Genomic DNA, 14,540 nt, shown 5'->3' with positions numbered 1-14,540 from the left:
CCAAATGATACATTCTCACTCTTTCACATCATTATACAAACTACCTTCTACCTCTGCATGGAAAACTATCCCCTTCTCTTCTTAGTGACCTAATCTGAATGACCATTTTAAGATTTAGTTCAAGAGTTAGCCTCAAAAGAATGTACAAGTAATACAACGGGTTACTTCTAAGGACAGAAACTGGGTGGCTGGAGGACAGAGGTTGCAGAGAGGCTTTCAATTTTACTCTTTTATATATTTTGAGTTTTGAACTATATAAGTACCTATGAAGAGAATAACTTTTAAACAGAAGTCAGTCTACTACCCTCTCAATCCCAACCTGATCTGATGTTCCAAATTGTTCCCATTAGCACCTTATATTTACTGCATCACCACCTACAATATATGTCAAAGTATACATCAGGTCATCATTTTCAAGATGAAAATGCTTGAGATCTAGGAGGGCAGGACAGTCTCACATTTGTACCCCAGTGCTCACTACTTGCAGAGCACCATGAAAGCTGAATTGACTGACGTATTGTTTTAAATGTTTTCTTGGGCAATCAACCTACTTAATGACTAATTGCAAACTTTATTTATTGCCACACAATAGTCAAGTGGCAGGGAAGGGGTGACAAGAAGAAAGTTTGCAATTCTCTCATGAAGCACACCTGAATGTATGGTCTCACATACATAAGGATAGAAGGAATCTTAAAATTTGACAAAGTCTCAAAAAAGAAAAACAGAGAAGTTAAATGACTTGACCAAAGAAACAAGCCAGAACTGGAACACAATTCCCTATACTTCTTGAAACGTCATGACTCCTCTGGACTAAAACATCATCTCCTTTTTTCTGACTACATAAATACCATACAATTATACTTCCATGTTAAAATGGAAGATTCTTGGTATGATTCATAGCATGTAAAGGGGTGATCTGGGAGAGCAGTTTGGACACTGAAATATTAACATTTCTGTGATACAGGTTTGCCATACATATTATGTTAAAGATTGGTCAAATCACTTGCATACATCATTTAATCCTTTAAAACTCTCCCAGGTAGGTACAATCCCCATTTTTCTTTCCGTTTTATTTAATTTTTTTTTTTTTTTTTGAGATGGAGTTTCGCTCTTGTTAACCAGGCTGGAGTGCAGTGGCACAATCTTGGCTCCCTGCAACCTTCACCTCCCAGGTTCAAGCGATTCTTCTGCCTCAGGCTCTCAAGTAGCTAGGATTGCAGGCATCCATCACCACCTGGCTAATTTTTTGTATTTTTAGTAGAGATAGTGGTTCACCATGTTGGCCAGGCTGGTCTCGAACTCCTGACCTCAGGTGATCCACCCACCTCTGCCTCCCAAAGTGCTAGGATTACAGGTGTGATTCACCGTGCCTGGCCCAATCCCCATTTTTCATAAGGGGAAACAAAGGATCTATGCCAACTAGCTCAAGGTGAAATGCAGCAGTTAGATTTTAGCCCAAGTATGTCTAACTCCACTGTCTCTGTAATGGTCACTCACACATGTTAACACATAATTAAATACACTATTGGTTTTATTTGACCAAAACAGATCCTCCCTCCTTTGTTTTGTCTTCAAAGACTAGGTAAAACGGTACACCAAAGATTTGTTTTGTTTAACACACAAAACCACTTGATAAAAACTAAATAGTACTGTTTTAGAAACTAACAGGCTTTGCACTTTGCTTTGGGAATCCTTTATCCATATTAAATGACAAATGTGTAATAATGAAGACAAACAGCCTAAAACTAAAAATAACATTTAAAAGTATGCCATCATTATTTTTTTATTTTTATTTTTTTTGAGATGGAGTTTCACTCTTGTCACCCAGGCTGGAGTGCAATGGCGCAATCTCGGCTCACCGCAACCTCCGCCTCCCGGGTTCAGGCAATTCTCCTGCCTCAGCCTCCTGAGTAGCTGGGATTACAGGCACGTACCACCATGCCCAGCTAATTTTTTGTATTTTTAGTAGAGACAGGGTTTCACCATGTTGACCAGGATGGTCTTGATCTCTCGACCTCGTGATCCACCCGCCTCGGCCTCCCAAAGTGCTGGGATTACAGGCTTGAGCTACCGTGCCCGGCCATGCCATCATTATTTGCAAGAATGACACATTAATCACAAACTCCATCTTCTACATAGCAATATTCTTTCAGTAAAGGCTTATGGGAAAAGAAGCTTTAAGTAATTTAACATTTAGACTTTACTTATTTGTCCTGCCTACTCTAATAGTAGGTGTATGTTCCAGGCAAACACTAACAAAATTAATTCAGTTATCTGCGGAATTTTCACTTAACATCAAAATTAAATGTACAACTTAAAAGGATGAAAGCGCTTTTTTTTTTTTTTGAGACGGAGTTTCGCTCTTGTTACCCAGGCTGGAGTGCAATGGCACGATCTCGGCTCACCACAACCTCCGCCTCCTGGGTTCAGGCAATTCTCCTGCCTCAGCCTCCTGAGTAGCTGGGATTACAGGCACGTGCCACCATGCCCAGCTAATTTTTTGTATTTTTAGTAGAGACGGGGTTTCACCATGTTGACCAGGTTGGTCTTGATCTCTTGACCTCGTGATCCACCCGCCTCAGCCTCCCAAAGTGCTGGGATTACAGGCTTGAGCCACCGCGCCCGGCTGAAAGCACTTTTTTTTTTAAAAAAACAAAAATTAGCTTGGGTACAAAAGAATCAAACTAAGTACTAATTATTTAAGTCTAATTTGAGGCTTTAAATTTGAAAGGTAAGCAATCTAGATGAAATTTAATTCACCTGATTTAAGAGTGGAAATTATGCAATACTTTCATGCAGGAAACAATCCATCAATATACTTTTAATATTACCAAGCCAAATTTGAAGAGTATACAGCAAAGTATAGTTATTAAAGTCACAGAATAATGTATAAGAATGGTGCAAATTGGCTATTGTTCCTACATTTTTATAATGGAGACCCAGTTTTTGCCCTAAGCAATGCCCGATTAAGAATATAATACTGAGTAATTTGGTATGTTCAAGAATTGCTCTGGGAAAGACATTATACCAATGATTCAGGTATACATATTCTTTGTGGACTCAATAATTAATACAATACCATCGAAAATAGTAGCCTCAAATCACAAGCCCATTGTGATTTGAATGAAAAACCATACACTTAAATAATTTATTCTAATTCAGGAATTTTGCTACATATACCCCTTAAATATATTTCTTACTAAAATTTGCTCTTCCGATTAAGGAATTACTTAGGGAATATCATTCAGGCTACATTTAACCAGACAGACCTGCTTTTGTAAAGCTTCTCCTTCCTCATATTGTAAGTATTTAAAGAATAATGCAATTAAGAAATAAACAGAATCTTCAGAAAAGGAAATACACATTGGACTAAAACAATTCTTCAAAGAAAGAATGAGAACACTGTTCTTCAGTATGCACAAGTATTCCTATTTCTTTTGAGACTATATTTCATGCCATTCCACTGTATTTTCTTCCGTCTTGGTTATCTGCTATCATTCTACACTTCCCTTCCCCCAACTTGTGCCATTTTAGGAAAGGAAGGTCAGAATTCTTTTATACTTTCCTAACTATCATTACTCTATTACGAAACAGATTTTTGGTACTTCATTGGCGGGGCTGCTATTTGTTCATAACTGATTCTGATCTTTTCGGGTACAGAGAAAGACAGACTCCCATTCTTAGACCCAGTACCATATTTCGCTATTTCCAAATTATTGCTATGAGAATTCTTTTTTTTTTTTAACAGACAGGGTCTTGCTGTGTGGCCCAGGCTTCAGTGCAGTATTATACCATCACTCACTGTAGTCTCCAGCTCCTGGGCTCAGGCAATCCTTCTGCTTCAGCCTCCCCAAACAGCTAAGACTACGGGTGGGTGCCACCAGACCTGACTAATTTTTAAATGTTTTGTAGAGACAGAGCCCTGCTATGTAGTCCAGGCTGATCTCAAACTCCTGGCATCAAGCAGTCCTCTGACCCTTGTCTCCCAAAGTGCTACTATTACAGGCATGGGCTACTGCCCCTGGCCCAAGATTCTTAAATAACAAATGAATTGGCATTATATTTATTCTCAGAAAGTTGAGAACATATATACCCCTACCACCAGTTCTATATAAAATGACTTCTCATAAAGGTGATTTAGTTCAAGGGCTGTGATCTCCTAAAGAGAAACAACAAGTGTTACTAAAATAATTACTGGAATCTGTATTATTCGGCACATACAAGCCATCATGTTTTCTACAAAAACTTACCTATGTTTGGCCTATATGATTTAGTCCACGTAAAATTTTATATAAGATGTGTCACTGTGAATATAAAAGGCCACACTTCTACAGATATAGCTCATGGTTTGGGAATTTCAGGTACTTCGGAAAATCATAAGGCTTTTTGGAAATCTGTCATTTCCTTTATTTCGAGCCATGTTTATGAATAAACTATTTTTAGTAATCTGTGTGGCACCTCTGATGAATACACCAATATCAGTTTTTATACTAAACAACGTATCACATATGTATGATTTTACATTTTTATTACTAACTCCTCAGAAAGACCACTCTTAAAGGTGTAGACAGGCAGAAGATAGTATCTAGTATGTGATTTACACATTAACTGTAAACCTACAAGAGCCAAATTACCTTCACGATCCAACAGATAAATGTAAGCTCCCAAGAAACAGAGATTCAAGTAAGGAATTTCCATCTTTAGAGACTTCAATACAGTGAGACTTTCATATAACAGAGGTCTAAGATCAAGACAGTTCTGCCTCCTGGTATACACTTAGAGTAAAAAAAGGAAAAAGAGCAGAATTTTGTTTAAAATATATACAAATAAAATGTGTATTTATAGCACATACCAGGACACACCACTTAACATTCACAATGTATAATACTTTATCAGTGGTCATTAGCAAACCACACAAATAAAACCATTAACAAGACATAGAAATATCTGCACCAAAGGATCCTTAGATTCAGGTTTTCCACAGTCTTTTGGACACAGATGACAGCTCACAATTGCAGCCATTCATAAGAGTTCCTGGAATGCGGCCTACAGAGTTCACATTGGTCGGCTATCTATGGAAAGTGATTTGTACTGTGTTCCTTTTCCAAAAGGGCCACTAATATTTTGCACCTCCTCTCATTTATAGGAGACTGTTAAGTGTGTTAAACAAGTTTTGTCAAGTTCACTATAAAAGTAGCTAGACTTTAAGAACTATATTTTCAACCATCACATCCACCAGCTTACACAAAATCAATTTCAAGAGTCTCAATAACTGACCATAAACCTTTCTAGTGAAAATGGCCAGAAAGATAAACTTTACGGTAATTAATAATGTAGTCAACAGGCAATGCTAGTTGAGAACTTTTTGCATATACAAGCATCAGCCTTTTAAAGATGTGATAGTATTAACATGTATTACTATAAGGCCTGGTTCTTTAATTATAAATGATTTCAAAATTGAGCCAATACAGAACCTTGTATTAGGTACTGGAACCAAAATGACAAGATAGTTTTCAATGTATCAACCTAAACTACCACAATCTTTTTAATTTCCCATTTTCCTTCCTTTTCTCAAAGAAATCGACTGTATACTAAAGTCCGAAATTTTTTTTTAAAAAAGCATACATCTTATTTACAAATGTTTCCTTAGGAGCTGAAATTTGTCAAACTACTTAAAAAGTTTAAATCATAATTACTCAAGACCTCTCACTCTAGTTGATTTTATTTCACATTTGAATGACTACATAAAACACTGTATGCAGATTTAAGGTGGCAACCCAAAATCACATAAAAATTAAAATTTTCAGTTACGATAGTACTGAAAAGTACTATCTCCTCAAAAGTATTCATCCCAGTAATTTAAACATATGCCTAGAAAACTGTTATTTAATTTCAAACACAAAATTTTTAAATGTCCTGCTTTTTTTTTTAACCAATGCTTTCTATTAAAAACAAAAACAAAAACAAAACAAAAAAACTATTTCTACTTAATGGATTTATTCCTTCACCAGGTATGCTGAACCAGTGACAAAACAGTCAAATGTGTAAGATTACATCTTGGAAACTAGCATGTGAAGTTAAAAACCAATGAAAGACTGTAACAAAAATCAGAAATGAACATTTGATAAGCAATGTAGATTTTAAATGATTGGGGTGTGGGAGGAAAGTGTCATGTTTAAAATAGGACTGCACCTTACATCAAAAACCTGCAGTGAATTAACTGTTGCAATTAATAAGAACACTGATACAGTAGTATCTGTAGTTCAAATTTCAGAAATTTGGAAATAAGACTGTTCAGATTACCAACTATACAGTAAGAGGAAAAATAAATGCATTTTTGATGTCATACCCTAAAGAATACATTTCAGAGTTTCCATCTATCAACAGAACTCTCTGCTTCGTGTCTCATCATCGTATTAAAGTTCTGAGGAATCTAAGTATGTATGCTGTAAACTCAGAGAGGTGTGAAGAGGTGGGAAAACGTAATCTGCATTCTTAGGATGGGTGGGTGTGTGTGTGTGTGTGTGTGTGTGTGTGTACAGAAAGGTTAGGTCAGGAAACCAGTCATCATTTCTTGAAGAGATATGGGGTAGCATATAGGATCAGAGGTAAGCAAAAGGTTATTTACCAACTTATCAGGAAAAAAATGGCTTTTGGCAGCTAGAAAGGGAAGATGCCTGTTGATTATTACCAAAGGTGAAAAAATAAACTCAATCTGTGTTACAGGTGTGTCCCTGTGTGTGACAATGGGAGCAACTATAGAAGTAGAGGGATTTTTCTGAGTGGCTTGTGGAATCAGTTTACTTGGTAGTCCCATCCATACAAAATTTCTCAATGACTAGCTAGCTGAGCTCACTTATGGACACGTGGTATTCTCTAAGAGTTCTCAAGTGAAGAAAGACTCCCCATAAGCAAGTCACCTACAAAAAAAGATGAACTTTAAATTACAAAAAGGAGAGAAGATGAATAAATTTCAGTGAGCATTTTTCAAACCAACACAAGCATATAACAAAAATACAAGGCTAATTAGAAATAAGAACTTAAGAAACAAACGTGAAGGAACTCAGAAGAAACCATAGGAAGAGAAAGCTTTAACATATATATCATTGTATTCGTCTACATACTAATTATTCTGGAAATCCATATTAGTTTTGATCTTTTAAAAACACCTAAAATTAGCCTCTCGCTAACAAAAACCACAGCAAAGAAATGTCTAAATGTAAAATTCCTTAAACTTTTTCTATACTTTTTAAACATAATTTTAAAACATTGCAACAAGTCAGCTTTAAAAAATTTGAAATACGTATGTCAATTTACATGTGACGTTTTCTCAAAACCACTAAAAATCCTTATTAAACCATAACCAAATAACAGGTGTTGTGGTACTGGTGTAGCAATACACCAATTCTTATTTAAAACATTAAAAAAACTTCTCTAAATACAGGGAACCAATTATTGACATTTACACTACAAACTTAGTCTTACTTTCAAAAATTATAGCTTTCACTACAGTTGAAAGATCGATCTCAACCTCCCTTTCCTATAGTAAAAAGACGGATGGAAGATAAGAACATCTTTCCAGTACATTTTTTGCTTAACAACAACAAAAAATAAATATCTTAGAGAAATCTCTGGGAAGACTCATGACCTTGTTACCTCCTTTAATCAAAAGGCTGAACTAAGTATGATCTTCAAAGCCGGACCTGACATTTCATCATTATGTCTCCAGGCTTTCCAGATACACTGAAGGAGATTCCTTACATGGATTTTTTTTTTTTCTTTTTTTCTTTTCTTTTTTTTTTTTTCACTAGAGGGCCTTCTGGTTTTCCAGAAAGGAAAACTTGTAAGTAATTTTGTCTCAGCCTCAAAACTCACACTGACAACTCTCTCTGCCTTAAGTGTTCGAGTGTGATTGATATGTAAGAAACGGACAATTCTACGGGAGAATATCATACTAGCTATCATCATTAAATGGTAAGATTAAACTAAAATGGACATTTCTGAGTTAGCAATGTTGCAGCCCTACCCATTTTAGTGCTTTTAAACAACTGTGACGAGACCAATTCGCTCATCACACACTTTGACATCAGCATCAGCAGCCTAAATCAATTTTACCGAACACTAAGTTTTATATTTAAAAATGCTAAAGGACCTCAGTTGACAACACATCTCCCAAAGTTGCATCCTAAGCTGCAATGTTGGCCAAGCATTTCTATCAAATATTTAAAATAAAGATTTCCATACCTGTCTTCATCACCATCAACAGGAATAGCTATGCTGAATACAGAGGTGGCCAGGCTGTTCATAGGTGTTAACTGAAGGGGGTTTGTCAGGGCATCTGCAACAGGCGGCTTCACAACAGGCTTATTTTCAGCAATGAGAGAAAGTGGTGGTTGAGGTAGGGGTTCTGATTTTCTTCTAGTATCGTCGACTTGCCCGACTAAAGGCTGGGTCTGAGTCTGAAACTGGCTTAGGTCAGACTGTGGTAGACTTGTTGGTGCACTGTGTGTTCCTTGCGCTAAGGGCGGCCCAACGTGCTGGATTATGCTGCTGCTCCTGCTGACTGGCGTATGGCTGCTCAGCTGTTGCGACTGGGCCAGAGGCGCGGGTACATTTGGCATAGTAACAGAAGTGGTAGACACACTAGGCACGCTTGGAGCGGGCGCGGCTGCAGGCACGTTTGGAACTCCGGGCACCACGGCGTGAGGGCCACCAGGTACGGCTGACAGCGGACCACTGCCACCCATCTGCGGCGGAGGCACGGACTGGGGCGGCCCAGCCCCGGCAGAACCCATGCCCGCCTGCACCACGCCTCCCACAGCAGCCGGGGACACTCCAGCCGGCTGACACGGCGCGGCCTGCCCGCCTTGCGCTGGTCCCGGCCGGGGGGCCACCGCTTCGTTGGGCTGGGAAGACCCGCCCAGGAGCTGTGCGCCCACCGAAGAGGCATTCTGGCCGGTGCCCACGGGAAGGCTGGCCGCCGTGGCGGGGCTCGCTCCGGCGCCGGTGGACGAGGGCTGCGCGGGGCTTGGCGGTTGCAGGCCGGCCACGTGCTGCTGCAGGTACTCACTCTGGCCGGAGGGCTGGACGGGCAGCAAATGTCCGGGCGGTATCTGAGGCTGAGGATACGCGAACTGCTGGGGCTGCGGCGTCGCAGAAGCGCCGACAGCCGGGCCCGGATGCGGAGGCAGGGGCATAGCCGGCTGCGTCAGGGTTACATTCATCGGCGGCAAAGTCTGTCCTCCGGGCCCGGTTCCCTGGGGCTGGCTTGGCTGCGAGGCTGCCATCATCGGCTGTGGCCCGGTCGCGGCTCCCGGGAACGGCGGCAGCGGAGCTGAGCTCTGAGCCACAGCCCCACCTACGGGTGGCGGCGGCGGCTGTGGCTGCCCAACGCTAAAACTCTGCGGCTGGGCCAGAGTGGGCTGGCTCATTTTCTCCGACGGGGGTAACTGTGACACAGCAGTCAAGGAGCTGTCAGTTCCCGAGTCGGGCCCGTGCGCCCCCTGCATGGAAGCCACCACTACCACCACCGACCCTCCCGTGGCTCCCAGGCCGCTGTCCCGCTCTGCAGTCTGGTCAAAAGTATTGCTGTGTCTAATGCAATCCCCGGATCTAGTCAGGACGCTGCTGTCTGAATCCCTCTCATAGTATTCCATACACGTCCATCGGCCGCGTCGATAGGGCTCTCCGCTCCCGTGGTCCAGCTTGATCACACGAAAACGGGAACTACAAGTGGTGGGAGGCTGAGATGGGGTTGCAGTCACTGGCCCGGCGGATGAGCCCGAGGCCTGGGGGCCGCCGGGTGCTCCGGAGGCGGGGGACGAAGTGGCGGCCGCCGCCAGGGTACTGGCAAGCGCCCCGGCCACGCTCCGGGTGGAAACAACTCCTCCTCCGTTGGCGGGAGCAGCCGCCGCCGCCGCCAGCTGCCCATCCAGGAGGAGGTTTGGGGAGACGGTCCCGGGAGTCTCCGCATCCCCAACATTGTTAAGTGTCTCTTCGGAGGAGCTGCGCTCGCAGACCTCCTCAGGGCCATAATCCGTGGCTCGAGAGACGTCGAAAATCTCGGAGGAGACGTCCTCTGTGCGTGACTCGTCCGGGTCGTCCAAGCTCTCGGTGTCCTCGGTGATGCTAGTGGCCACCTGGGCCGTGGTGACACTGGTGATCTGGAAGCAGCTCTTCTTCTTGGCCGGCATCTTGGACATGGTGAAGAAGGCTGCAGGGCAGAGAGGCTCGCCGGCTCCTCTGGGTCCTGCCAGAAAGCGGGGAGGGCAGCGCACCGGCCCCCAAAGACAAAGTCCGAGTCCGCGCTGGGGTCTGAGGCCCGCCGCTCTAACAGTCGCGGGCTGATCCAGGCGCCGCGGCCGCCCAGCGCGACATCCTCCTCCTCGTTTCCTTCTCTGTGTTGGTCTCTTCGGCGCTGCCCCCGTCTCAGTCCCGCGGCGGCTCCTCCTTCCTTTTCAGCTCCCGCAGCCGCGGCGCCTCAATTCAATTCCCTCAGAGGCGGCGAGAGCGCGAACCCAGGGGCGGGCCGGCTGCTTCCTCTCCCGTCTCCCAGCAGCGGTGGTCAGTCCAGCTCGGCGCGGTCAGCAGGCCTTGGTTGGGGGTGGGAGTGGGAGGGCGGAGGAGGAGGAGGAGGAGGAGGAGGAGGAGGAGGAGGAGGAGGGAGGGAGGGAGGAGAAGGAGGAGGAGGAGAGGGAGGAGGAGGAGGAGGAGGAGAAGGAGGAGGCGGCCGCGGCGGCGTGAGGGGCGGCGCTGCCCCGCTCGGGCTCCTCAGGCCGGTGTCGGCGTCAGCTCTGGGCCCTCGGGCTGAAGCGGCGAGTCTGGAGTCGGAGATGCCCGATTCAGCCGGGAGCCGCGGGCCGGGGCTGGCTGCAGGTCCGCGGGCGGGCGGTGGGGCTGCGGCGCGGGCAGGCGGCCCTCCCTCCCCGGCTCTAGCCGGAGCTCAGCCCCAGGGACATGTCGACTGTCTCTGGCGGAAACCCGCTCTGGGGGAGGGGAAAGCCGGCCCGGTCCTCCCCTCAGAGGGGGAACCACCCCTGCGGGCGGGCGGCGACGGCGGTCTCGGCCTCTCCTCGCGGCTTCTCTCAGAGAGGGGCGGTGGCGGCGGCGGCGGCAGACCGCTGGCTCGGGAGCCGAGGCGCCCCGGCTGTGTGAGGTAGCGGTGGTGGCTTCTTCGGCTCCTCCTCGGTTTGCCCAATTCCTAAACCCCGGAGAAACTGAAATTCAAACTGCTGAAGCGGCCGCTGCAGCTCCCTCAGCTGGGCCAAGATGGGGCTGAAATGGCCGCGCCAGGGATGCTGGGAGGAGCAGCAGCCCCGCTGCCGCCGCCGCTGCCGACTAAAATGCCGCCGCTGCCGCAGCCACCGCCAGCGCCGCAGCCGCCGCCGTTCCGTGACGCACCGGCGTCGTGACGTCACCGCCCCGCCTCCTCCGGTTTCCTGCAGTTTCGCGTGGAACCTGGGTTGGGGGGGCCATGGGCGGGGCTAAAGGTTAAAAAAGGGAGCGGTTTCTTTATTTAAAATTTTTTAAATTTAAATTTTGATCTGAAGGTTCTTTAAGAATTGACGAACTAAAGGCAATTTTAAATTTCAAGCCTAGAGAAGCTTACAAACGAGCTAATCAAATGTTTTTATGTCGGTTTGTTCTGAGACATTGAAGACTGGAGGTCATGTGCTCGTTTCTAATGTTTAGCAAAATCTTAGTGAAACGAGGGCGATAGGAATGGGGACTGGGGAAGACTTGAGGGGATAAAAAGAGTTCTAGAAGAACTAAATCGCTTGAAAACTTCTGAAAATAAATGTTGACCATTGTAGTCAGAGGAGTAAAATGTACAGAGAAATGGGGATGATTAAACAAGAACAGCAAGCCAGATTGAGTCAGAAAATTATCTTCCTGCCAGAAATGCTGTCTCCAACAACGCATCAAGGGATGGTGAAGTCAGTTTTTAAAAAAGCTTTAAGGGTTACCAACATATTCCCAAATTGCCTGAATTTGCTGTGATTCCAGGATTCATTTAAACTCTTAAGACTGTTTTTAATTTCAGCACGAAATCAGCTTATGGGCTTTATAAACGTAGAACCTGCTGCATTGTAGTTCTTTTTGTTTATTCTAAAACTGTTAGTAGCAGCCAGGGTGTATATGATTTGGATTGGACCACGAACAACCATAGTGAGTGATAAAGCACGCTTTCCTGTCCCAGTACAAAGAACAACTATGAAAAGAAAGCATTGGCAAATTTATTATCTTTTAGTTAATTCCTGACCAAAGAAAATGACAAGGCCATTCTTTTAAGCAGTTAAAAAAAAATGGGGATGGGTCTTAAACTTTGACATACTAAAGCAGTCATCATTTAGGTAAAATGTAAGTCTTAATGGAAATCAAGATTTCATATCTACTACTATGAAGTCTTGATTTTCATTAAGACTTAGATTTTAGCAATCATATCATGATAACTTAAATCAGTAAATCATTGAACTCGGTTCTCTAATCTTTGAAGAATAGAAATACTTTCTATCCCAAAAGATGTTTTGAGAATTAAATTTGCGGAGAAACTTTTTTAGGTCTTTAGTTGTAATTTATAGAGCTAGGTCTTTTAATGTTAGTGGAAACCATGCCCTCCAAACCCAAGTGACTGAAGTCAGAATGTGAAATAAGAAATAGGGATGTTATTATGTGGTCTTAAGGGGGTGGGCCAAAGTAACAGAACAAAGTGTAACGTTATCCTATTGTGGCAGAGATAGCTAATGGAATATTTCCTTTCTAAATCTGTAATTTCAGTAATTGTTAGAGGCAGTTTTACACCAATAAATTAGAGCAAATGGTTAAACCCAATATGAATTTATAGAAGCTTAATTTAATTTTGGATTCATTTACTAGATTGTTTAAAGTGGTCATCAATGGGTAGTGTTGATGGTGGTGCTTTTGGAAAAATGAGTATTATATGCCTGCTCATCTTTTTATATTATCTTATATAAACTTCCTGATTACTTGTCATGACACTCTTTTTTTTTTTTTTTTTGAGACAGAGTTTCGCTCTTGTTACCCAGGCTGGAGTGCAATGGCGCCATCTCGGCTCACCGCAACCTCCGCCTCCTGGGTTCAGGCAATTCTCCTGCCTCAGCCTCCTGAGTAGCTGGGATTACAGGCATGTGCCACCATGCCCAGCTAATGTTTTGTATTTTTAGTAGAGACGAGGTTTCACCATGTTGGCCAGGATGGTCTCGATCTCTTGACCTCGTGATCCACCCGCCTCCGCCTCCCAAAGTGCTGGGATTACAGGCTTGAGCCACCGCGCCCGGCCTTTGAGCCACCGCGCCCGGCCTTGAGCCACCGCGCCCGGCCTGACACTCTTAAATCATACATTTAAAGGAAAAATCTTAAAGTGATCTGTAAAACCATTTTCCCTTAAAAGGATGTATTATGAGATGAAAGGAAAGGTAAAGATAATTAAGAAGAGATCAAGAAGTGGACAAATTTCTGGTAAGGAGGGGGCTAAAGATGTTAAAAGACATCTTAGGAAAAGCATTTGATTTATAACTTTTAAAAGTCTCATTTAGATGGTTAAGGATTTATGTTTGTGTTTAAACTAATAGTTCTCTTGACAATATTGTTTTCCACAAGTTTAAAGGTCCTAGCTACTTTTATACATTTGCGCTTAAAAGATGTATAGAATTCATTAGGTCAAACTGCCATGAAGAAATAAGAATTCTGATTTGTGCATGTCAGTTTGAAATCAATGTGGAGGACAAAAAGTGGCATAGCTGTATCTAAACAAAAAACTGTGTAATTCATAAGTTGGTCCACAAAGAATTGAAAGCCTTTAAATAACTAAATGATAAAAAGCAGGATGTACATGCAAGTACACATTCTCCCTGTATGGAGAGTTGTTAATAAGGAACATGGTAGCCTAACTCACTGGAATAAAGGATCCCTGGAGTACCAAACCTCAAGACTAAGAGACTTAATGCAATTACCAGGCTGCATTCCTGTACCCAGAGACCATACTGGAGGCTGTGGGAATCCTCAATTACTGCTCTTAGAGCCCCCAACCTGACTGTTTCTTCTGTACCTGGTACTTTTTAAAAGTATTTCAAATTGCAGTGATGCATGGGAGGTACGTTTAGAAAACATAATGCAGTGGAATAAAAGCACTTAAAAACTAAGGACAATTTCTAGTGATGAAAATAAAAAACTGCTATAGTAAGATCTTTTCATCACCTGTAAACATCATACCCCGAAATTTTACTAGGTTATCTATCCATATCAGTACCAGTTGGTAAATTATTCAATAGTCAGAAAATCCTGGAATGTGAACTCTAGATACTCAAGAAAACCTCACTTTTTTTCAATAAATGTATATTATGTTTAAAATAATAATGATATATTAAACATTATGGGATAAAGAAAATACTTTCCAAAGAAGTTAAGTAACTGCCTAGGCAAAGAGAAGTAACCCTTTAGCATTAATACTATCAGTTAGATAGTGACATTTATTGAACATTCCCTGTTAATTGGACTACCTATATCCCAGTCAACAATTT

At 43.0% G+C, this 14,540-nt stretch overlaps 1 protein-coding gene across 4 annotated transcripts in view; it reads right to left on the bottom strand.

Moving 5' to 3' along the window:
- TSC22D2 (TSC22 domain family member 2) overlaps positions 1-10,778 on the bottom strand; it is a 49,361-nt gene extending 38,583 nt beyond the window's left edge. For all 4 annotated transcript variants that reach the window (XM_010335777.3, XM_039480304.2, XM_074405488.1 and 1 more), the window contains exon 1: positions 8,245-10,778. In XM_010335777.3, coding sequence (XP_010334079.2) covers positions 8,245-10,202 — 1,958 coding nt within the window. In that variant the 5' untranslated portion in view covers positions 10,203-10,778. The remainder of the gene's footprint in view (positions 1-8,244) is intronic.
- Between the last annotated feature and the right edge of the window lie 3,762 nt (positions 10,779-14,540).

This window comes from Saimiri boliviensis, chromosome 9 (assembly GCF_048565385.1).
Source record: "Saimiri boliviensis isolate mSaiBol1 chromosome 9, mSaiBol1.pri, whole genome shotgun sequence".
NCBI classification, from domain to species: domain Eukaryota; kingdom Metazoa; phylum Chordata; class Mammalia; order Primates; family Cebidae; genus Saimiri; species Saimiri boliviensis.
Note: the sequence above shows the minus strand (reverse complement) of the source record. Positions and strands in the feature narration are given on the sequence as shown.